Source organism: Andrena cerasifolii, chromosome 2 (assembly GCF_050908995.1).
Source record: "Andrena cerasifolii isolate SP2316 chromosome 2, iyAndCera1_principal, whole genome shotgun sequence".
In the NCBI taxonomy this organism is placed as follows: domain Eukaryota; kingdom Metazoa; phylum Arthropoda; class Insecta; order Hymenoptera; family Andrenidae; genus Andrena; species Andrena cerasifolii.
The window spans coordinates 2,276,635-2,302,837 of record NC_135119.1 but is presented as its reverse complement, the minus strand read 5'-3'; the positions used below and the strand labels follow the sequence as shown (position 1 = coordinate 2,302,837).

General features: G+C 43.1%; 3 protein-coding genes across 6 annotated transcripts in view; 1 reads left to right on the top strand and 2 right to left on the bottom strand.

Annotated features, from left to right (window-relative positions):
- Positions 1-12,173, top strand: part of LOC143378514 (acyl-CoA Delta-9 desaturase-like) — a 271,792-nt gene extending 259,619 nt beyond the window's left edge. For all 4 annotated transcript variants that reach the window (XM_076830337.1, XM_076830338.1, XM_076830336.1 and 1 more), the window contains exons 3-6: positions 2,469-2,599; positions 6,655-6,860; positions 9,514-9,699; positions 11,531-12,173. In XM_076830337.1, the coding sequence (XP_076686452.1) occupies positions 2,469-2,599; positions 6,655-6,860; positions 9,514-9,699; positions 11,531-11,855 (848 nt within the window). In that variant the 3' untranslated portion in view covers positions 11,856-12,173. The remainder of the gene's footprint in view (positions 1-2,468; positions 2,600-6,654; positions 6,861-9,513; positions 9,700-11,530) is intronic.
- LOC143378523 (uncharacterized) overlaps positions 1-26,203 on the bottom strand; it is a 497,243-nt gene that overhangs the window by 309,811 nt on the left and 161,229 nt on the right. The gene's annotated exons all lie outside the window — the stretch shown is intronic.
- LOC143378498 (uncharacterized) lies at positions 23,512-26,186 on the bottom strand. Its single transcript, XM_076830296.1, has one exon. The coding sequence runs from the start codon at positions 26,184-26,186 to the stop codon at positions 24,594-24,596; it is 1,593 nt and encodes a 530-aa protein (XP_076686411.1). The 3' UTR covers positions 23,512-24,593.

Below are 26,203 nucleotides of genomic sequence, written 5' to 3'. Positions count from 1 at the left end.
TAGAAGTTGGAGGATTCTAGGGAATTCTACGAATTAGGTTATGCAGTCTATTCACTCACTGCATGAACCACCAATCACTATTGCCTGCAGTCTATGCGCAGTATGCGCGAATTGAAAGACACCCAGCGTCTTCTACGTGCTGCGTGGAAGGGGGTGCTCGAAGCCAACGAAGCGGCGGGTATGCAACGGACTGGGAAAACTCTAGTAATGTGCGTGTAGACTCGTGCCCTTAAGGTGAAATTCCACGGCGCGTGGCTCGCCGACTCGCGCTCACCTAGTGATTCTCTAGGGAGTGAGCGGAACAACATGTATCGGCGCTGATTGGTTGCCGCGATTTTGGAGTAAAAGTGGAAGTAGACAGAGAAAGAAACTGTAAAAAAGAAAGAGACAGAGATACTGATAGAAAGAGACAGAAATACTGACGGAAAGAGAGAGAGAAATACTGATAGAAAGAGATAGATATGTTTATTTCCGGTTTTGCTCCAAGATGGCTGCGGTTATACCGATTACTCCCTAGAGCAGGGTTGACGAACTGGTGATTTGCGAGCCACCGGGAGCACCTCTTCATACCTACCAGACTCCGACGAACGCAGTCAAAAAAGAGAAGGAAAGAAGGAGGAATCGACTGCGATCGTCAGAGTCTGGTAGGTATGGAGGGGGCCGTTCAGCGTAGCAGCAAGGCGGGGGAGCCCCCGGTGGCTCGCGAGCCACCAGTTAGTCAAGCCTGCCCTAAAGGATCACTACGCTCACCAGGCCGTCTCGCCGAACCTAGGCGAGGCAAGCCGACTTGCCAAACACGCGCCGTGGAACTTCACTTTTAGGGCCTAAAGGCACACTACTAGAGTTTTCCCCATTCGTGGTATGCCTGCCGCTTCATTGGCTTCGAGCACCCCCTTTCACGCAGCACATAGAAGACGCTATGGATGCTAGCGTCCTCGGACCGCCCACTTGGACTTCGCTGCGCTAGTGTAACTTAACATGGACCACGCAAGTACACCTTTTGCTATATGTTTATATGGATCCAGCAGTATAAAAGTTTATTTCAAAGTAATTTTTTACACTAGAAATGATGACAATACTTTTTGACACTTTTATGAAAACTTAAATTAAGACCATTTGTTCATTGTAGCGTTACAATTTGTTACATAACATTTATTTCTGCATACAGTTCGTGGATACTGTGAAAATTGGTAGACCGCAATAAATTGTATACTTGCGTCGGCCATTACTACTAATTCGCGTACCTACCGCTAGTGTCGCATAATGTTCTACTCCCAATAGCTCTGATAACTCTGTGATAGTCCTCGCTGGCCCGATATATGTTCACCAGCTATTTGTTTATATTATTTTACATTACTTTAAATTTCTTTACATTACTTTACATTACTTTGCATTACTTTGCATTACTTTGCATTACTTTGCATTACTTTGCATTACTTTGCATTACTTTGCATTACTTTGCATTACTTTGCATTACTTTGCATTACTTTGCATTACTTTGCATTACTTTGCATTACTTTGCATTATTTTACTTTATTGTTATTTTGTGCACTATCAATCGTTTCAAGATCGTCAGATGTCTGAAACGTAAGGAAACATTGTTTCTGATATTGACCATAAAGCAGCGCAATCAGAAACGCAGTCTCAGGCACACGAAAAATAAGAATATAGTCACTTTTCATCACCAAAAATAACACTGATGCCTTATTGTATGATAATTTCAACAGTAAGACTTGTTAAAGTATCATTTTATCATCACTTACCTGCAGTTTGAACTTTCCATTTATCTTCTAAAGCACATATAATATATAAACAAGCGATCGTCCGCAACTACATTTCCTCGTTAGCGACTCGATTTTGTGTACACGATACCGACTCTTCGCTATCCCCACCACTTTTGTCTCACTCTTGCCCGGCGAAAGCTGGAGCGAGATGGAACGAGAGCAAGCGAGAGGCACTGAAAGCGAGCGACGACGGTACGAGACCGACGACGCGTTGATGTTTTGTCCCGCTCCGTCTTTCGGACGCCTGACATTCTGTCCTTTGCGCTTGTGACCATCGCGCACGCTCGCCGCGCACGCAGTGTTCCATCTCGCTCCCCCCTCCGGCCAGAAAGAAGTGAGAAACGAACACTCGGAATTAGGGTTCTGTTCACGATACCGACTCAACGCCGGTCCCGACCAGCGAGTCGCTAACGAGACAATACTGTAGCACGAAGAATTACACGAATAATACGCTGCCGGAACAAAAACGCTCTCTCACTCTATCACACTAACTTCAATTGACTAATTATTTTACAACAACATAAACTAAAAGATCCACGCTGTCTGTTAGTTTTTGTTCCATTTAAATTGAGTCAGACAATTTCGAGTTATAGACAAATCAAAAAGTATCACGGAGTAACCAGTACCACGAACTTACCCGAGTTTACCTACATATTATTTTCTTCATGCGTTTTTTATTTGCAGCATACATCCTGTACGTATTAAGTGGCTTAGGAATCACAGCTGGTGTTCACAGATTATGGGCACACAAAGCTTACAATGCAAAGTGGCCGCTTCAGGTCTTATTGATGATCTTTAACACCATAGCCCACGAAGTAAGTAAACGGATTTGTCCACAAAAAATTTTGTAAGTGTTGCATGGACCATAATATGATGATCTTGTCACACAACAGCGAGAAAAAACACGATTATCAACCAGACGGCAATTACCACTTCGAACCCCAATAGGGTAGACCGGGGGCGGTAGTAACACTTTGACTTTGGAATACGATTACGCAAAAACTATTACAGTTACAACAGTTTTTTTTACGGAAATGTTACTTATCCGACATTATTTGGGCCACAACAGTTTCGCTGTATGCCAAGTAACATTCCGGTTGTTAATAAAATACGAGGAGCAGAGAAAGTGTTACAAGCGTGCCTGACCCCGGGTCGGTTGTAACACTGCATGGAGTCGATAGTATTACAAATTTAACTTTACAAAATTAAAATATTTATTGTTTTTAATTATAATAATAAATGAAAAAAAAGGAAAATTTATAACAAATTATGCGGTGTCGCCACTGTGGCAGAAATATATAACGTTTCGGCTGGTGCATTCTTCATGTGATCAATCCTTACATTCAGTAGAGGAAGTGCAGTATATTTGGAATACCAGTTTGTTTAAGAGGAATAAAAAATTACGGTACGGGATGGGAACAAATAAAAGTGCATAATATCGTAGGGAAACTAATAAACTTTTGTATTTTAAACTCTCAGGAATAATAAAAAAACAAAAAGTAACAAAAACTTTTATCTAAATGAAAAATGACAGGAAGTATCGATTTCGTTAAGGTGCAGGTAATTTGGAATACCGCTATTCCAATTTACCTTCACTTCATAAACTTTAAAAAAAAACATGTAGATAATAAAATTATTTTCTTTTATGATCTAATCAGGCTGAATAATCACAATATAGAAACAATCTTAGGTAAATAAAATACATAAGAAGTAATATTTAAGTTAAACGATTTTATTTAAAATTCAGTAACAAGTAAAAAATTTAGTGTATTTTAAATAAAATCGTTTAACATAAATTTTTATATATATTTTTTTTGTTACTTACTTTTTAGTGTCTAAGTTTTATTTGTGGTTATAGGCTGATTTCAAGTCGTTTGGATTTGTGGTTATGGGTTATATTTACTGATGACAGGGTATTTTTTTAAACCACTTGGGGTTATTTTTCATAATTTTATATTGTCGTCTAAACTACGTACGCCTGCAAAGTTTCAAGTCTATTGGATAGTTGGAAGTGGGTTGAAATTGAGTTTCTAGATTTGAACCAAACAAACATAAAAACTAACAAACATACATACATACAAGCAAGCAGAGGATTGAAGCTGAATAAAATCATTTAAAAATCGTTTAATAAATGGCCAGCACTGGTCCAAACCGACGTAGTGCGGGCGGTAGCCGTTACTCGTGAAACAAAAGCATTGCTAAGCTTTGGAATATTTCAAATTACCTTCTCCTTCGGTAGTTCGAATTAGCAACATGGCATTGAAACCTAAAATTTCATGTCACACTTTGTATTCTCGAAATTATCGCTAAACTGACAGGCAACCATAGAAGGAACATGCAGATGAGTAGATTAAGTGATTAACACTAAAGTTTCGACATATTTTAACCATGACGTTTTCTTATTCTGCAGATTAAGTGGAAAATGTTAAAATGACGGTTGATCCACAAATGCCATTAGTTAACAGGTCATTAGCCCCTATTATCTACGGTGTTACAAATTACAGTATTGTCTCGTTAGCGACTCGCTGGTCGGGACCGGCGTTGAGTCGGTATCGTGAACAGAACCCTAATTCCGAGTGTTCGTTTCTCGCTTCTTTCTGGCCGGAGGGGGGAGCGAGATGGAACACTGCGTGCGCGGCGAGCGTGCGCGATGGTCGCAAGCGCAAAGGACAGAATGTCAGGCGTCCGAAAGACGGAGCGAGACAAAACATCAACGCGTCGTCGGTATCGTACCGTCCTCGCTCGCTTTCAGTGCCTCTCGCTCGCTCTCGTTCCATCTCGCTCCAGCTTTCGCCGAGCAAGAGTGAGACAAAAGTGGTGGGGATAGCGAAGAGTCGGTATCGTGTACACAAAATCGAGTCGCTAACGAGGAAATACTGTAACGCTATCTACAGTATTTCCTCGTTAGCGACTCGATTTTGTGTACACGATACCGACTCTTTGCTATCCCCACCACGTTTGTCTCACTCTTGCCCGGCGAAAGCTGGAGCGAGATGGAACGAGAGCGAGCGAGAGGCACCGAAAGCGAGCGAGGACGGTACGATACCGACGATGCGTTGATGTTTTGTCTCGCTCCGTCTTTCGGACGCCTGACCCTCTGTCCTTTGCGTGCGCGACGGGCGTGCGCGATGGTCGCAAGCGCGTATCGTGGGCACGAAACCGCTTCGCAAAATCTTGACGCAGGCCCGGTTCAAGTCTTTTTTGCGCCCTAGGCGAACTTGGCAAATTGTAATATTTTATTTTGAAGTATATTTTAAACAACACCAGCAATGAAAATACCATTATGCACCTCTTGTCGACTTTCCGCCCAAGGCAGTGGCCTAATTTTGCTTATAGGGACAAGTCAAGCTTACAAGCAGAGATCAGTGTGTACACATATGTATATACTTTAAAATAAAATATTACAAATTGCACTGCAACTGTTTTAAACTACGAATAAAAATTCAGAGTAAGGTCATCAATAAACTCAAATAAATGTATTATAATAAAGGGCGCAATTTGACAAGTTCGCCTAGGGCGCAAAAAAGATTCGTGACGGGCCTGCGTCAAGATTTTGCGAAGCGGTTTTCGTGCCCACGGTAAGCGCTTGCGACCATCGCGCACGCTCGCCGCGCACGCAGTGTTCCATCTCGCTCCCCCCTCCGGCCAGAAAGAAGCGAGAAACGAACACTCGGAATTAGGGTTCTGTTCACGATACCGACTCAACGCCGGTCCCGACCAGCGAGTCGCTAACGAGACAATACTGTAGTAGTTTATTAGATACTTCGGTATTCCAAACTACCAACAGTATTCCAAATATGCTGCACTTCCTCTACATTGCTCCCATTTTTATTTGGTTTGCTTGTGCTGTGATATAGAATTCCATGCAAACAAGACAATATTAATCATCTTCTTTGTCATTATTCGGTTCTGTCGCGGTACAACCGACTCCGACTGCCGATGTTACAATCGCCCCCGACCAACCTTTTGATCTGAAATTATAAATATTTATTAACGAGACACTTAAAACTGATAAGTAACGATTAGTAATACTTTAAGAATGGCAAGATTAAATATTAAAAAATAGAAAATACACGTAATTGCAAAGGGAGTATTTATATTACAATTTTAAATCAGTAAGGAAAAGTTACTTTAGGGTATCGAAAAGTTATTTTATTCACTATGCATGGCTATTGTGTATATATACTGCTAGGATATGGATGTGTGTATTCCAAATGGCATTCTTCATATATCCAAAATTTGTGTTAATATTTATCATATGTTTTGAGATATTTAACGTGTTACAATCGCCCCTGGTCTACCCTATGTGGGATTGTCTTTACAATTGCTACGAGTAGTATCGTGAGATTTAGTTAAATATATGCCCTTATCAGTACCATTAGAATAAATAAATTATTTTTAATAAAGTTAAATAGACAGTTCAAACGAAATTGCAAGCAAGTGGTCATCGTATGCTAAATAAATCGATTTGAAATAAACTCGAGTAGGCCTACTCGAGCCGAAATGATTACTCGAATATTTCGAATAAGTCTGAAAAGTAGTTCATTGTTTATATTTTATAACATTAAACAAAATGAGTTCAATTTTTCTGATTAAAATAAGATCGAAACCGTAAATGTTTTCTTTACCTTTCACATTATTTATTTGCCATTTCTAAACGCTTTAAGAGTTTCTCCTAATGGTGGAAAAAAATCTACGAAATATCAATGTAACTCATACAAAGTTCAAGCGATACATCAATCCATAAGCACCCGCTAAATCGGCTAAATTTATAATGGATGAACTTTTTTCGATGTTTATATAGAACAATTAGAATGTAATTACAATCAAATGGACGTAACTTAATTCTGTCTGATTTCTTTTACGACAGGATGCTGCAATTGACTGGGCCAGGGATCATAGACTTCATCATAAATATAGCGAGACAAATGCTGATCCTTATAATGCAAAGAGAGGATTCTTTTTTGCGCATGTTGGTTGGCTGTTGTGTAGAAAACATCCGGACGTCAAGAAGAAAGGCAAAACAATCGATATTAGTGATCTGAAAAATAACCCAATACTTGCCTTCCAGAAAAGGTAGGATTGTTTTTTCATCATCTTTACGCGTATATTCATTGTATAGGAAAAAGATGCTTTCCGTGGGTTAATCTATTCTTAATCTTTTTGCGGGGGACATATTAGGTACCCAGCAATCAGCAAGTAGGGTAGGATGGGGCTAATAGTCCCGTTTTTCGTACAAACTTATGTAAAATTTAGTACTAACAATCTAGAGGTATTTGGTGTTATTTTATAAAACTATAACTATAAGGCTTTACATTTACGAAGTTCGTTTGGTGATACTGTTACTTTTTGTTGAGTTATACCACAAAATGTTCGTCAATTCAAAATGGACTTGTTGCCCCATGTGCGGGGCAAAAAGTTCATTGCTTGGGGTAAAAAGTCCCTAATATCTTCTAACCAACTTTTCGTGTGAAACAAAACTCAGTACATAAGTAAAAAACTCTTCTTAAATCAACAAATATTTATTAAACCAATTATTTTCGGCATACAATATGAAAGGAAAGCATTATTTCCTTAACAAAAAATAAAAATATATGTCAGAGACTCACTTTGAACTAAAAACTAACAAATATCTTCTCTCAACCAAAACAAAAACACTATTTAGGCCGGTATTCATAGTGGCTACCTATTCTCAAGCATTTGCTAGCGACTGAGAATACCACCCCTAAAGACTTTAGCATCATTCTTTTATGCTTTGTCCATCTTATTACGAAAGCAAATAATAAAAAATATAATTTCATACAAAACAGAACACAACACACAACACTTGTCGTACCGTTGCATATCCAAAACAAACTTTACCCGGATGTTCTTTATGCCTTGCAATAAATCTATTCAAAGATTTTCTACAAAATACCATATTCCCTGGCTGCCTTACATAACTTCATTTTACCCTTTATTACGTCCTCTGCAGCTCGTTACATAATTTCTAAAGACTTCATGCCGCGATCGGTTCGCTTTTGTAGTGGTACATTCTAGAAAATAAAAATAAATATAAATAGTTTTCTAATTTCAAGTGGAGGGGCCATAAGTTCCCATGCGAGGTAACAGTCCCAATAAGGGACTTTTTGCCCCAATGGTACCTCTATAGTTTATGCGATATTTACGGCAGAAAATATTATCATTTACAAATAAATAATATCATGTACACATTACTAAAGGAACATAGAATCTAAACGTACTTATCTGATACGCTGATAAACTTTGGTTTACTTCCTACAAAACAATAAAGACGACGTATTTATTTCACTTTTTAACACGCATATTACTGTTGCGAGCACCGGGTATAGGCCCGTGCATAGCCTGCTGGTGCTCGCAGCTGAAGATAGGAGAGAAGGTGGGCTCTGTGATGCCAGATCGGGGACGGGTTCCCTCGAGAATTTCCCCCACCTCGCGCATACTACGCCAGAGTAGCGTGTCCATGAGCTCGGCGCTTCGGAGTCCAACTCACGGACACGCAGCTCCGGCGTAGTGTGCGCGAGGTGGGGGAAATTCTCGAGGGAACCCGTCCCCGATCTGGCATCACTGGGTCGGCTCCCTTCAAGAGGACGATCGGGAGGCCGACCAGGGAGGCTGTCCTGGTTTGGCAGATTAGGGATAAGTTACAGAAATTAGTCGTTATCTACCGTAACTTCAGTTGTATAGGTCGTAACTGCATGAAAAACTTTAAACGCGTTTTTCTCGAAACAATTTTTTTTAAATCGGGCGCACATTTTTCTCAAAAACCACTGGACCGATTGAGCTAAAATTTTACACACATTAAAAGTGAATGTGTACCTATAGCCCGAACTAGAATTATATTAATAGTTTTAATACAACCTATCACACACCTTGTTTTAGGTCAAGGAAAGTCGAAAAAATCAAATATAAATTTTTAAACAGCTGCGATTTCGGTAACAATGTCCGGACTTGGTTACATCTGCTAGGGGCGATAACTACACTTATATAGTTTAAAAAAAATCTTTGGTACTTTCGATTCAGATGACAAGGACAACCGCAATTCGTGCGTCCGATGGGGCCGGTTTTTGATGACATGACCTGCGTTTCGGCGTGTAACTTGTACAAATTTCAATATAATGCATACCAAAAATTTGTGTTGATAGTTCAAACACTAATAAATATGTGTGCAAAACCCCTGCCCTGTAGGCAGGATAGGTTTTCCAGAATTAATTTCCAAATATCGATTGTCTCGACTAGAATTCCCCGTTTAGACGTTTTTGTGCTATCTGAGAATAATTAATTTATGTTGACTACTGAGAAGAGATGCATAATTCTGGATGCAACTAAAAAAAGAGAATACTTCGAGTAAAAGTAAAGTTAGACCCTGCAGTAACATTTTTTAAGAAAATCAATTTTGAATGTGTGTAGATACGATACAATATTGGAAATCCGTAATTGTCATATGACACAATTTTCCGTAAACATTTAATTACAAATTCTTACATTTCTCTCTGTAAAAGTTTCAAGTCTCGCACATTCTTTTAACAATTAAATTTTACTAGTTTATTAATTTGAACTAAAATCATTAGTGTAATAATAATAATAAGTCAAGTTGTAACGCATACATATTATTTTAGCCTGCTTGACATGCTAATAGTTTTATCCATCAGTATATTTATCTTTCATGTAAAACATAAACTGTTATTTGACTCTCCTAATCTGTTTACAGGTATTACAGTGTCCTGATGCCCTTGTTGTGTTTCGTTATGCCAACTGTTCTACCAGTTATTTGCTGGAACGAGACGTGGTCGAATGCCTTCTTCGTTCCCACGGTTCTGCGTTATGTTTACGCATTGAACGCCACGTGGTTGGTTAATTCTGCAGCCCATCTCTATGGGAACAAACCGTATGACAAGTTAGTATCGCTTAATAGTACATTGCGTGACAAGAGAGGGAAGAAAGCGATTCCGACGAGCGCGAAGTTTGCTGCCCGAGCGCAGCGAGGGCAGCACTGCATGCGAGGCAAATCGCGTCTCTCCCTTCTCACGCACAATACTTTTTTCAACACCTGCATGAAAAGTGTGTTTTTGATAGACTGCTGAGCGATTCGCAAAAAAATATGCATGTTCGATTGCTTTTTTATTGAAATAAAAAGAAAGAAACTAAAAGCACTGCTTGCGATAAAGACTCCACTTTTTGGTTATTTCTCCACCACATAAATTTGTTGTACATTGTCTACTTTTTTTTCGATTTCGGCGGTAGCAAAATTTCCTCAATCGCTTTTGCAGCTTCTGCTATATCGGGGGGCGTGTGGTAGTATTCCGTATTACTATCACTCTTATTATCACTCATTTTATCTTTTAATGAAAAGAGGTGCTGTGACAGTTGTAATGTCAACATAAACACACATGATCGATATTGATTAGTCGACCAATTACTTCTTCATACCACCAACACAAGTTTCCTTGGGAGAAAAGTAAAAAACGCGAATACGTGTGAAATTGGTAATTTTGTTCCCGCTCAGTAGGCGTAAAAAAAAAACATTTTCATGCAGGTGTTAAAAAAATCTATGTATATTATCATTCATCTTGCATGAAGTAGGGATAAGCCTAACCCACGCATTAACAATTTTCAAGTTATTATTTTTTTAATATGTGTCTGCTACTGAAGTCAAGTAAGAGACGAATATAATTATTGTTTTTACCATGCAAAAATCCAAATTTCAATTTATCGGTATTTTATATTTAGGGTTATAGCTTTCACACAAATTTACAGGTAAGTCGATTCCCTGATAGCCAGATCTGGGCAGCAGAATCTGACGTCAGAACTGCAGCAGTCTGTGTCCGCATTTGGCTGCGTTCTGATGTGCGGAGCCTGAGGTGCAGTGCCTGATGTCAGATGGACAGCAGATCGACAGCAGATCGACAGCAGATTTCGCCGTCTGCTAGACACAGCAACAGCGCCATCTGTAGGCAATTGCTTGGTAATTCTGGATCTCAGATGGCGCTGTTACTGTGCCCAGCAGATGGCGAAATCTGCTGTCGATCTGCTGTCCATCTGACATCAGGCACTGCACCTCAGGCTCTGCACATCAGAACGCAGCCAAATGCGGACACAGACTGCTGCAGTTCTGACGTCAGATTCTGCTGCCTAGATCTGGCTATCAGGGTTAGCATTGGCCAGAAAACTGAACAAAAAAAATGCCATTTTTCCATGTATTATTTAAATAAATCGATTTTTCTGGAATTAGTCGGTACCTACATTCTTTATAACAAAATACATAACTGTGCCATTCAAACCGCTTTTACCCACGACAGAACAGAGAAAGATGTAAACTTGCTACCTGATTAAATTATGAACTGTCAAGCTTTTCTTGAAGATGTCCCCATCTATTTTTCAAGTTGAAAATAGTACTTCATTCCTTTTGGTGAGAACGTTTTTAGGCATTTTTGTGGGCAGTCTTTGTGAGTAAGAACCAAGTTGATATCTAATTGGCCTAAGATATATTCAGGAATCCATGAAAATACATCTTACCCCTTTTCACCCCCTTGAGGACTGAAGTTCTGAACATCCTTCCTTAGCGGGCGCCTACATCACGAAAACAATGTACCTTCCAAATTTTACGTTTCTAGGTTAAACGGTTTGAGCCAGTCGGTCGGTCGGTCGGTCGGTCGGTCAGGACATCTTTTTTTTTATATATATAGATAACTCCTGACTACTTTCTAGAACTCATTCGCTGATTTCAGGTTCATCGATCCCTCTGAGAATTTAGGTGTAGCCGTGGTAGCACTTGGGGAGGGCTGGCACAATTTCCACCACGTGTTCCCGTGGGACTACAAGTCGTCCGAGCTAGGCAACTACAGATTCAACGTAACGACAGCGTTCATTGACTTTTTCGCGAAGATCGGCTGGGCGTACGATCTGAAAGTGGTACCCAGAGACATAGTGCGAAAAAGAGTGGAAAGAACCGGTAACGGTAGCCATGAACTGTGGGGCTGGGGTGACGCAGATCAGATGCAAGAAGACAGGGACCGGACAGTGGTGATGCATAGCCTTAAGAAGGATAAGTAGAACTAGAAGAGAACAGTCGATCTTCGTTCTCTCCATCCATCGATGGTTGCTGGACCTCCAACATTCTTATTCCACCCGACACTTTACGATTTGTCGCCAGATACCTAGCCTAATTTCATTTCTTGTAATAACTCTTAAGTTGCCCTTTAATTTTACTTAATAGTTACACCTTTGGGGCCGCCGCGGCCCCTATTCGTATTCATAAAATGACCTCTTTATGCCATTTACTATACAACAATTTCTGTAAAACGACGATTGTTTTATAAAATAATAAATACATAAATATAGAAAGGTATTAAAAATTTTGAAAACAAAGGTTCCTAGGTGATAGATACTTACGAGTAATGGTAAACATATAATACGCAATGGTTCTCTATTGCAAACAATTCGTGAGATATACAGATCTCGTTAGTAAAAGCTAAACTGTAAGCCTCGTTACGCACTTGCGACAAGTTACTGGCGACCAGGTCGCCGACGACCACGAGGTACATGGGGATATATGAGTTCGTACGCACTTGGTCGCGGCGAACAACAAAGGTTTCTGGTCTTTTGTCGACCAAGTTGCTGACAAGTGCGTAACGGGGCAAAAGGAAAGTTTCGTGCTGTAAGCTGATTATACCTACATATTGGGGCCGGAGCGGCCTCGAAAGCAGATATGGGTATTATCTAAATGAAAAATGATTTAAATAATGTATCAAATAAAAGAGACTTTTTCTTTATCTGGCGTCGAATGAAAATTATCCGAGTTATCTTTATTTGAAGCGCTACGAATAAAGTAGCTTATTCGTCGGAAATTCATCCGACGGCTACACATACTTTGTGTTAGGTTTTTGGACACAGGGAGAAAGAATGAGTAACTCCCGGTTCATACTAACTAATCTTTATTCCTAAAAACTACACGTGCCCACCGGCTCGAGGCACATCGCCGAACATCCCGTCGCGTCGCGTCCTACGCCTCGCCGCGGGGCCGCCCAGTGCCGTAGCACCTTAGCGTGGGCCACAACACTTTGTTCATTCGAAAGTCTCAGCATAAGCTTCAAATAATTTTCCATTTTTATTTGTACCATTATTTGAGAATTATTTTTCATCGTGTAGATACGAAAGTGACACCAATCGATTTCTGGCATTCCCTCAATGAAATTGACAGAAAATAATTTAAATCGGAGTACTATTAACGAAACTAATTTCCATTATGCAAATCAATTTTTCACGTAGGTAATATTCATAATTATGGTCTGAATTATGTTATTTTTCGGGCCAATTTTATCGGGAAAGCATAAGGAATAGATTGACGTCACTTTCATTATTATTACATATCAACACAATCTCGTTGAACCATGAGCAGAGCCCTCCGCATTGAACCTTCCTCTTTCGAATGAGACCTCGCCCAGCCCCAAATCTGCTCATATAAGGACGAAAAACGAAAAATCCCGAACCCATGTTTCGGGCCAGATTATGTCGGTATACAGCGCGCTGCATTACCCGTGTCTACCCCCTTAAATTCCATGCCTGCTATAGCTAAGGACCACTCTACGGAGCACCGTGTCGATTGCACGCAGCCACGGCCCTGACGAGTCGCGCCAGGCGAGCAATGGCCGCCACTGCCGCCATGCGGCAAAACACCGTGCACGCGTTCCCGCTGGATATTTTCTCAAACAGTCCGAGTTAAAAACGGTTCCGGCATTTTTTCATGGATCTTCTTCAGAAATGTCTACAGAATCCGATACTGTGTAGCGAATTCGTTGCTAGATAAAGAACTTTTCGTAAAATTGCAAAAGTATTGCGTAGAAATCATGTACATCGGCACTTTTTTAAACTTTGACGGCCGTTTACAACCATATAAAACCATCAAATTTAACAATGGCCTTTTATGTGTACCGCTATATTCAGGAAACTCTCCTCTATCTTTTGACACTAAATTGAACTTTCTAGCATTCTTAATTTTCACGTAATACCTCAATCTTGCCCAAAATCGTGCGCTTTTTTACAAAAACTTGTGTTTTTCAAAAACTGAGGGTGATAGAGCGATTTGTAACAAGGCGTCTTTTGGGCGTCTTAAAGGCGCCTCAAAGGCGCCTTCGGGACGCCGTGTAACTACACTGGCGCCATCTATACAAAGTTTTAAAGGCGCCTTCAAGGCGCCTACAAGACGTCCAAAAGGCGCCTTTTGAAGGACTTTCGACGGTGTTATAGGCGCCTCTAAGGCGCCTTTTGGGCGTCATGTTGTAGGAAGCGCTGTCTTCCCCTCCCGAAAGCGAAGTGTGGGAGTCAGCCACGGAGCTGCCCCACGCTGCCCATGCATTATCTCGACGACCAAGCACTTGTGCGCACGTACGGGCCCAACGTGTGCATTTCTTTATAACCTCAAAATACAGTATTATTTTATTCCTTGAAAACGAGTGATTATTATCCCTCCCAATCTTCGGTGTGCATCACCTGCAGGAGTAGGGCCTGCTAGAATTATCTACCTGCCGGGTAACTCCTACATTGGTGACCCCGACGTGGTATTGCGTCAGACTGTGGCAGACAGAATTTCGACGCCTCGCAGCGGGACTTCGTAGTCGAGACCACGAGGCCTTCGCCTTCGTCCTTGGGATCATCGAAAGCCAGGTGGGCATGGGACACAAATATATGTTTCGAACTGAGAACCTCCTTGTTTTTCGAAGTCTGTTAATAAAAGTATCTGTACACAAAATTTAAACAAATAAATATAGTAAGTCACAATGAATTTGTATCCAGTCTGATTTCATTTTGATAACTGTTTGCTTCTAATTTATCGATAATTAAGACGCCTGTCAGTCCTAATCCAGACCCGTTTAAGGCGTCTTTAAGACTCCTGTCAATCCTAATTCAGGCCTATTTAAGGCGCCTTTAAGGCGTCCCGTTTTGTAACATCAGGCGCTCAAAAGGCGCATATTGGACGCTCATAAGCCACTCGCGGGACACTCAAGGCGCCCCGAGCGCCTGGGACCAGGCGCCTTTAAAACGCCTCTGTGCTGTGTGGGTACAACCGCTGATTGATAAGATTACTCACGTATTCGAACTTATATTATATACTCAAATTATTAAAAAACGAAGGCTCATTTGACCAACCCTATTAGAGTAAAGCGACCAGACGTTCCGCATCGTGCGGGACAGTCCCGCATTTGAGCCCTTTGTCCCGCATTGAAAAGTGTCCCGCAAAGTGTCCTGGATTGGATATGTAACCTACATTTTCGCAGTGGCATAAAGTTACTATTTCCTCTACTTTTTTTGTTATGAAAAAAGAAATATTTTTAATTTCGGTTCAATGTATCACTTTATAATGACAAGTGTGTATTTTTAATTATATTGTAAATACTTTTATAAACTACGGAAAAGAACTCCTCACAGATCTGTTAACCCTTTTTTTGCTTGCTTGCGTGCTTGTCCCGCATTAGAACAGAAAATATCTGGTCACTTTATCTTAGGGTTTGATAACACTATAGGTGCATACTGCAACTTTCACCCGGTGTCATTTTAGGTTAGGTTGGAAAACGTATTTAGACTGAACCTTTGCATTTGTCTTTTCTTTTCTCTTGCATGTGGGAAGAAGTATGCATCGATGCAGCGCCGTCGAAAGATCCGAAGCCCAACGACGCAGAACAGTTGACGGTTTCGGGACGGGGCAATCGAGCAGTGAAGCACGATATTTGGTAGAAGTTGTACCTGAGCCTCTGAATTAGGTTGATCGAAGCGATTGTAATCGGAATATTTACGGGAGGAAATAAAGATCGTCTACATGCTTGATTGCATATATGTGTTTGTGAAATAAAGACGTTTAATAATAATAATAATTTCAGACATTAAAATATATAGTACCTATCCTGATAGCCAGATCTGGGCAGCAGAATCTGACGTCAGAACTGCAGCAGTCTGTGTCCGCATTTGGCTGCGTTCTGATGTGCGGAGCCTGAGGTGCAGTGCCTGATGTCAGATGGACAGCAGATCGACAGCAGATCGACAGCAGATTTCGCCGTCTGCTAGGTGTTGGCTTGGCCAAATCTCCTAGGGCTAACTGCCCCACTTATCAAACGGAGAGAAGGACGTGTTCAGGATCGGATAGTGAATAGCCAACTTATTAAACTCGATATGAAATGTATATATTTGTACTCTGCGAGAGAGCTGGAACTCCAGCCCTACTCTGGTGGATCCTTACAGACAATGGCGCCATGACACCATGGCGCCGAAACCACCGTTCTCTTCCTCTCCCCACTCAACATCCCGAGGTGGGGGAACCGACTAGAGGGAGCCGCACGACGCGTTCCCCACAGCACTCCCCTCCAAGAATATCAGATAGAAAATATAAAACTTCGCGCGACGGAGATATTGTATCACAAGAAGAGAAGAAGGAAAACAAAAAATAATGCAGTAAAGCTAATGGTGCGACAAAACATTATCACTTACGCAACGCATCCATTGCAAACGCAGGTTACAAAATAATTCGCGCGCTAACATTAATCAGTCTTAAAATTACTAGTTTGGTTTGTCTTTGGCATCGGTGCAAATGTTATTCTCTTGCGCTCATACGTTCTCAGAACGGTAGGGGCACGCGAGGCAACGGACGGGCCATCGACGTTCCCGCCGTCGGGTAACCCGACATCGACAAGGTCATCGGCTATTAGATGCGCTGGTTTAAGTAACTCGACCGATACGCACTTCGCCTCACCCTTCACCTCGATTCTGAAAACCCGCTCAGAAACGCGTTGAAGAACCTTATGCGGACCGGTATACGGTCGTTCGAGGGACCTCTTCACCATATTCCGCAAAAATACGTGGGAACACGAGTGCAACTCCTTAAATACAAAGGCGCGCTTTTTGTACTTGTGCGCGACTGGTACCGGTCGTACCAGACGCATATACTCCCGAAACTCGTTAACAAATATATTAGGATCCGGAACGAAATCATCCGGCAGGAAGAATTCCCCAGGCAGTCGCAACGTCGTCCCAAACAGGAACTCGGCAGGGGACGCACCAACGTCGGATCGCACGTGAGATCGCAGTCCCAGCAGGACAGTTGGCAGCGAGCGAGGCCAGTTTGCGTCAGCATGGCACATGATTGCGGCCTTGAACACACGATGCCAGCGCTCGATCATCCCGTTAGACGCGGGGTGATAAGCCGTGGTGCGAATGCGCTCGCAACCAATCAACGACAGCAGAGCTGTAAACAGTCTCGACTCGAATTGAGCACCCTGATCCGTTGTCAGTATCTTCGGAGCACCGTATCGCGAGACCCACGAATCGAAAAATGCCTCGGCAACGGCCTGAGCAGAAATCTCTCGCAGGGGTACCGCTTCAACCCATCGCGAGAATCTGTCTATCATCGTGAGACAGTGGCTAAGCCCGTTCTGCGCCGGCAGCGGACCGACAATGTCAATGTGAACGTGGTCAAACCTACCGTCGGGTGCCACAAATCGCCCCGGAACCTGGCTCACGTGACGCGATACTTTGGATTGCTGACAGTCCGTGCAAGTCTTGCACCATTTCGCGATATCGCGATGCATCTCCGGCCAGACATAGCGCTGGCGGATCAAACGATCGGTGATCCTCGCACTCGGATGCGCCGGGCGATGAAACAACCCGAAAACCAACTCCCGCAAGCTTGCTGGAATGTAGGGACGGATTGCCTCGCCCGTGATATCGCAAAAAACCGTTGTATGGGTAGGACCCCATTGAATCGCTTTCATTTTCAACGGATAATCCTTCGCTTCACGAATCAGCTTTAGCTGCTCATCGCACTCTTGCTGCTCTGCAAGCTGAACCAGCTCGACCTCGACCGGTAAACGCAACGCATCGACGCGTGAAAGCGCGTCCGCCACCACATTGTCGGTTCCGGCAATGTGCTCAATCCGAGTGGAGAACTGGGCAATGAAGGACAATTGACGCACCTGCCTCGGAGACGCTTTATCGGACTTCTGAAGAAACGCATAAATGAGGGGCTTGTGATCCGAGACTATACCGAAATCCCGACCCTCCACGAGAGGGCGAAAATACTTCACAGCCTCGTAAATCGCCGTAAGCTCCCTGTCATAGGTGCTATAATTCACCTGCGCGGACGAAAACTTCCTCGAAAAGAACGACAACGGCTCCCACCCCGACGAAGGGGACCGCTGCTCAAGAACCGCGCCGATAGCCGAATCCGACGCGTCGGTCACCAAACGAATGTCCGCGCCGTAACGCGGATGAACAAGGAGGGCGGCGTTGGCGAGGTCAGCCTTGACCTGGTCAAACGCTTTCTCCGCCTCAGCAGTCCAAACAATCTCCCGCTTGTCATTTTTGCGCGAATCGCGAAGGTACGCGTTCAAAGGCGCCTGAGTGGACGCGCAGTGGGCCAAATTCCTACGATAAAAATTCGCCATACCAAGAAATCGGCGAAGTTGCACAATATTAGTGGGCTTAGGGAACTGCATAATCGCGGCGACCTTATCAGCAGTGGGACTAATTCCCCTGCCATCGACCGTGTGGCCCAGAAATTCTAACTCGGGGACACCGAAGACACATTTGTCCACATTCAGACGAAGGTGGAACTTCCTCAGTCTAGAAAACACCTCCCCAAGATGGGCAGCATGCTCCTCAGGAGAGGATGACGCTATTAAAATATCGTCGATATAAACGAACGCGAAGTCCAGATCGCCCAGCGCGCGGTTGATGTAGCGCTGGAATGACTGGCCAGCATTACGAAGACCGTACGTCATGACGCAAAATTCAAATAATCCGAAGGGTGTGCATACCGCGGTCTTCTGTATGTCCTCGGGCACCATCGGTATTTGATTGTACGCCCGATGGAGGTCGAGGGAAGTGAAAATGCTTTTGCCCTGCAAATTGACGGTGCAGTCGTAGAGGTGGGGAGTCGGATAACGGTCGGGCGTGGTGACCGCGTTCAATTGGCGGTAATCGCCGCAGACTCTCCACGTCCCGTCTTTTTTTAAGACCAAATGAATGGGACTGGCCCATGGACTGCTGGATGGGCGGCAAATGCCAGCCGCGACCAAGGCTCTGAACTCGGCCTTCGCCGCTTTGAGCTTCTCGAGCGACAAGCGCCGCGGACGCTGAGCGACCGGCGGACCCGTCGTCATGATATAATGCAAAACGCCCTCATCCCCCGGGGACGCGACCCGAGAAGATCCCGTGATCTCCGGAAATTCCGCGAGCAACCCGGCGAAATCCGAGCCAGGAACGACTGAACTGACCGCCTGGAAGGGAACGACCTTAGCGACTGCCAGAGTATACAACTTTGTCTCGGAGTCAATGAGCCTACGTCTCCCCAAATCAACGAGCAGACCGTAATGCTTTAATAAGTCGGCCCCGATTATCGCGTGCGGCACTGCCGCGATACAAAAATTCCAGCGGAACGGACGTCTCAGACCCAAATTCAACTCGCGGAGGGACTCGCCGAACGTATCTATCCGCGTCTCGTTCGCAGCGAAGAGCTTACGACCCGAAGGCTTAACGTCAATCCTTGGATTCGCCGGAAGCAAGGAGATGTCGGCGCCAGTGTCAATTAAAAAAAACTGGCCTGTTACGCGGTCGCGCACATGGAGACGGTTCTGTAAATCGATTCCTTCACTGGACGCCTCCGAGCAGGAAGGAACGTCTAGTTTTTTTCCTTCCAACTCGAGAAATGCGTGCACCATTCGCGACATGATGTCGGGTTGTTCGGAAACTTCCGATGCGCGTAACAAATCCCGGACTTGTGCCGAGACTGGGAGCGCTGTCGACCTGCACCGCCTGCGCGCGACTTGGAACGAGACTGTTGACGCGACCTACTCGAGTTCGACGACTTCGACAACCGTTCCACTTTTTTTGATAATTCTGCTATACAAGATGCCAATCGCACCACCTCGTCCTCCAATGATGGGTGAGACGAAGCCTTAGAGGTAGACGCAATTTGCACGTCACCGGTGCCCGCATTATCAGCGATTTTATCTGCGATTGCAGCTAGTCTGTCCAGGTCTTCCGTGCCTGTTGCCGCGAGTATTGCCCGGTGGTTCGCAGGTAATTGTTCTATGAATATTGATTTAATCACTGCGTCGTCACACTGACCACCGTTAAGGTTTCGGAGGCGACTCAGTACCAGCGACGGCTTGCCGTCAGTAAGTACTTGGCCTTTGAGCAATTTGCGCAGGTTGCTCTCCGCGGAAGCCGCGAACGTCCCGGTAATGCGAGCCTTAACTCGTTGGTAAATGTCCGTCGGCGATGGAGACATTAAAATGATGTCTTTAACACAAGCAACAACCTCAGCATCCAACGCGGCAAGCACCACGTCCGCCATGGTGCTCTCTACGTTAATCCGCGAATTACGCAACGACGCTTCTACCTGAACGAACCACAGTGCGGGATCGGATCGGAAAAAGTTCGGAATTTTCGGTACGCGATACGCATCGATGCGGGGCACCCCGAGCGATAAGCGCTCGGCGGCACGTTCAGCCTCCATCACGGCCAAACGTTGTTGCGCTTCACGTAACTGAGCCTCAACCCCGGTTATCGAATTCGCGGTATCCCGGTCAGTCATAATGGCGGAGGCGCCCGCGAAACCGCGACAAAATTCCCAACACGAGCGGAGGAAAACGCGAATCCTCTCGAAAATCCCGTCGCACAGGGGGCGCCACACGATCAAAAATGGCGGCACTTAACGAACCACGCAGTTCGAGAGACCGGAGACACGTGCTGAATATAAAATGGCGGCACCTCAGATGAAACGCAATTTGGGGCTACGCACCACGCAAATACCTCACGGGAACGCTACCGGGAGAGCACCCAATGGAAACGGCCGCACATCACGGCGCCGGACGGCGATAGCGCTGCGTCGTAGGCGGCGACGATGTCGATGTCCTCGGCGACAGAGCTCCCAGGAAATGTGAAGGCGCCGGTGTCGATGGCTTCACGCAATTCGGCAATCGAAGACCCCTTGTAGATACGGACGGGCCCCGATGTCGGTGATTGGCTCGGTGCGCTGTGTACCACACAGCGAAAGCACGTGGTTTCTTACCAGCAACGAACTTCGTGAATTGAAGCTCGACCAGGGCGCCAGAAGGTCCGTCAGAATATCCAGCGGATGTTCTAGTAAAATTCTTGCCACAGATCGGCACCACGTCCACGAAACTCGTGGATATCGACAGAGATACTCTCCAGAAGGTGATGAACTTATCACCAAAGTACGTAATCACGTCGGGGTCACCAATGTTGGCTTGGCCAAATCTCCTAGGGCTAACTGCCCCACTTATCAAACGGAGAGAAGGACGTGTTCAGGATCGGATAGTGAATAGCCAACTTATTAAACTCGATATGAAATGTATATATTTGTACTCTGCGAGAGAGCTGGAACTCCAGCCCTACTCTGGTGGATCCTTACAGACAATGGCGCCATGACACCATGGCGCCGAAACCACCGTTCTCTTCCTCTCCCCACTCAACATCCCGAGGTGGGGGAACCGACTAGAGGGAGCCGCACGACGCGTTCCCCACATAGGCACAGCAACAGCGCCATCTGTAGGCAATTGCTTGGTAATTCTGGACCTCAGATGGCGCTGTTGCTGTGCCTAGCAGACGGTGAAATCTGCTGTCGATCTGATGTCCATCTGACATCAGGCACTGCACCTCAGGCTCTGCACATCAGAACGCAGCCAAATGCGGACACAGACTGCTGCAGTTCTGACGTCAGATTCTGCTGCCCAGATCTGGCTATCAGGGTACTCTATCTAAAAAAAAATTAAATTGATCTTCAAATCTCCTCCATAATTTCATGTACAAACAACTCTCACGATAACACTTTTTCTTATCTTCAACGGCCAACGAGATATTCTAGCGTATCCAGTTAAATGAAACACGCTGTAGAATACATTCGACGTCATGTCCATATTTCGAAAAATTGTGGCAAAGTCTTAGTTGCTTCAGAATATTGTTGTAATGTTTCCACAATTTTTCACTACATTATTGCTGGGGCGTTGCCACTGGAACATTGCACATCGATGTGCGCGCAATATTGCAGGAACGTTATCACTGCAATATGGGTTGTGACACCATAACCCCGATCAGAGATGGTCTGGAATTCCTAAATAAATCCTACTCGTAGTGGAGGGGAAACACCTACAGGAGTGGCATTAATGTGTGCGTGAAAATGTCCTGTGGTCAGCCAGCCGACTTATCAATCTTCTTCCTTGATAGCCAGATCTGGGCAGCAGAATCTGACATCAGAACCGTAGTGGTCTGTGTCCGCAGATGGCTGCGTTCTGAGGTGCAGAGCCTGATGTCAGTGCCTGATCAACAGCAAATCCGCAGCAGATTCTGCCGTCTGCTACGGTTCTGACGTCAGACTTTGCGCTCTCATGCCAGAGCCAGACCCTGCTACCAATCTGATGTCAGACTGGAGACAGATGGTTATCAGGGTTTTCTTTATGTAGATTGAATAGCTACAGTTTAAGAAAAACATAAATGTAATAATTTCCTAGTTGGTTAATACTTGTAACGTTTGAAAAGAAACATTCTTTGTATAATATTCTCTCCAATAACATTTTTTTATTTAGTTGAACATTCGTCATAATATAATTATAACGTCAACTACTAGATAAGAAAAATAAATATACATTTAGTGAATCCATCAAGTTCCAATATGTTATACATAGTTCAGAAAACTGATCGAACATGTCTCCTTAATATTTTGTATATTAGGCTTACAGATGTTCCGTTCTATTGTGAATTCTATATATGAATTAATCCCTAAGTTATAACAAATCTAACAATGTCCGAATCTACCCTTATAAATTCAAACGGTATACTTAAAAGACATATATTTCTTGCAGCTATGTGTATTCACATTACATCAAACTTTTAGTAGTAGATTGCGTGACAAGGGAGAGAAGAAAGCGATTGCGAAGAGAGGGAAGTTTGCAGCATTTCACGGGAGGCAAAATCGCATCTGTTCCTTGTCACGCACGATACTTTTTTCAATACCTGCATGAAACGTGTTTTTGATAGCCTGCTGAGCGATTCGCAAAAAAATACACATGATCGATAACGATTAGTCGAACAAATGTATCTTCATACCACAGAGTAACGCCAAACTGCAGTTTCCTTGGGAGCAAAGTAAAAAAATTGCGAATACGCATGCGTGTAATGTCTTTTTCCCATGGGAGAAAAGTAGAAAACGCAAATACGTCTGAACTTGGTCATTTTGCTCCCGCTCAGCAGGCGTAAAAAACACCCATTTTCATGCAGGTGTTGAAGAAAAATAATTGAAAGATCAGTTCATAAGTCAGAGACCAGAAACATTTAAGAATAAAATACTTTCTTGAGAAGCAAAAATTTTATAAGGACTAGTTAATACTAACTACTGTGGCCCGATGGAAAGAAGACGATTGAAATGTCACAGGGGCAAGAGGGGTTCTTCGCTCGCATTGGCTCCCGCCGCTCGTGTTCCGTTTGCTTACTTTGTATTCGTCGACGTTGTCGCGCCAGCCAATAGCGATATACTATTCGGACCTGATATGCGGACCCTAGAGTTTCTCGACCGACTTCTTTCCATCGGAGCACAGTACTTAGTAATACATATATACATATGGTATATAAATATCATAAACTAATATGAAATTTCGTATCTTCGGACATAAATCGCATATAATATATGAAAGGAGCATGACAATTAATCTTTAATATCATCATTTATAAATTGTAAGTGCTACAAATTTGTATTTACATTACTTGTTAAGTTTAAATTAAAACTCCTTACATCTGACGTATTCAATCGCAATTTAAAAGATTACTAACAATGAATTTGTCGTATGTATTTCGTAAAACCGATCAACAATACATATAATATTTGCTATGCGGCTCGTTTTTAAAACTATTTATTTGTGTTTGTTCGTGTCCACACTTTTATTGCCAAACTTATACAAATAAGCCGAAACCACTCTCTTCTTTCCGCCTAACAGTGATGGTCCGAAAGTGGTGCACCCAAAAAACTGAATTATAAAAGTTAAAATTTCTCTACATCATACATCATTATAGAGTAAAATACACATCTTTTAATATTACATAGTCCATAAGACACATAATTTCCTATACTGAAGATTAACGTGATAAAATTGCTGTATTCTTTTTATTGCATACTAAAATAATTAAAAATCATTACGAAAGAATATAAAATCATTACATTAAACAGTTCTTATGTTTGTTTATGAACACATTGGCAATATTAAGAACTTTGATTATTCTTACACACAATCGATTCCACACTTCAACTATGTGACCGAAACTTACATCTACAAAATGTTTAAGTATTGTAAATATCTAGGAATACCAGAGCACATATAAAGCAATCTTATTGTCACTGCATGCACGAACTCTTTTCAAATATGTATAACATTATTCAAGTGAGAATTTTAATGTTAAATAATAGGACTGAAAATCATTGGCCTGGCGATTTTTCATTTACTCCCTAATAAAATGAATATTACCAGTTAAGGAAACAATCCAATACATTATTACTGATATTAACTTATCTATTGTACAGGAAGAAATATGTTACTCTATCAGATATCACACACTGCAACAATTTATTACGGTCTAATAGTGAAAGACACGAGGACGCGGATATTGAATTCTGTATCATTTTAAAATTCATGATTGGGAAATGCTATTGGTGCCTGAACAACTATGATAATTGCAGCAAACCTCTACATCACGCATTCCAGATTAAAAATTGTTATACATGAACCTTCGAGTTTAAGTATCATCACTATCGCTCTCTTGCTGATCTCGGGGTTCTTCTTCCATTGAAGGAACAGCGTCCACATTTCTATCGAAATGGTGTGGATTCCAAGGTGACAACCATTTGTTTATAAACCACCAATGTACAGATAATCTGCCATGATTACATTCTACTCTTTCACATCTGCCAAGAAACTGGCAGGTGCCAGCAACACTACCGTTCTGGTTTCTGATGCAGGAATCGTCACACGTGTGTTGACGTTCCGCCGAGCGATTAGCAGAACAAACAGAAGCGTGTGAAGTGGATGGATTATGTGAAGAAAACATCGGTCTGGCATTCGAGGATGTACTAGGTTCGTTATTCGCAGACGTAGGTGCTGACGCATTTGACGTTGAAACGCCAGGATCTACACTGTTAGACAGATTTCCTCCGCCAGCTGCATTTCCCAGAGTCGAAACAGAAGGTCTACCAATATGAATTGTAGCGTAAAGTGGATTATTAACCGATGGACCAGTTCTATTAATCCAATCGAGATATCGACCGAGTTGAGTAGCAGAATTACAGTTAGACAGAACTTTACATCTACAAGAGCAATTATTAGGATTTCTACATTGACATTCCATTCTCAACGATTCGGTATGCCGACAAGATGTAAATGGCAGTTTCACGTACGAGTATTCACCACGACAAAATGGACACCTGCAGGTTCTTGGTAATTGATATATATAGTGCCTGGAATTACCTGCCAGTTCATCTTGATAGCGTAATCTGTTATGTAAGGTATGGCAATGATGGCACAAATACCTTGTATCTAAATGCCTGCAGAACCAACACATGCAGTTGTAACCAAGCGGATAAATTGTACGTCCAGTCGATGCGTAAGCAATATTTACAGTAGAAAAACAATTCCGACCTAATCTCCCTAAACGAGTTTGACAGAACTGGTTTGATAATCGTGGCGAGTCTAAGTAAATTTGTCTGGGTTGGTCGTAGTGGTTTAAGTTTCTAGATTCCGTGTCATTTAAAAAATTCGAAACAGCAATGTGATTCAAAATGTGATATCTGTAACAACGAGAATACGTTCGGCCACTGTAAGAATATCGATCATCTATTCTCTCGTACATATGGCCAGTCACGTTATTCTGATTATTTGGAGGTTCATTACGACCAACTTGAACATTGTTCTCATCGTTTCCGTCGTCGTCATTGTCCAATCTCTCGTAAATATTCTCTTCTGGTTCCTGCGCCTGTCTATTGCGATTATAATTATGTACCAAATCCACCGGATTCTGATAATTTGGATTAAGGTTTGGGTACGCTTGCACCGAACCACCAGGTCGGTTTTGGAAGCCCCGCGGACCACGACCTGCATCCTGATAGCTGTCGTCTCTTTCTTGATTATTTCTGTTTTGATTCATGACTACAGCTGCCAATTCGCCATTTTCGTACCTCTGGCATACACAACGTGAGCCTTGACAGTTGTGACCAGCACCGCGATAATGCTGAAGTACGTTCTGGTCTGCATTCTGGACTTGCATACCGCTGGGCCCGGCATCCCGCGAATGATCCGACGTTTCGCCACTCGGATCCGTGTTCTGCTCTGTCATATGCCCAGCGGATTGCA

Excerpts from the sequence above, each read along its gene's own strand:
- LOC143378498 (XM_076830296.1), bottom strand. The coding sequence starts at position 26,186 with ATGACAGAGCAGAACACGGATCCGAGTGGCGAAACGTCGGATCATTCG.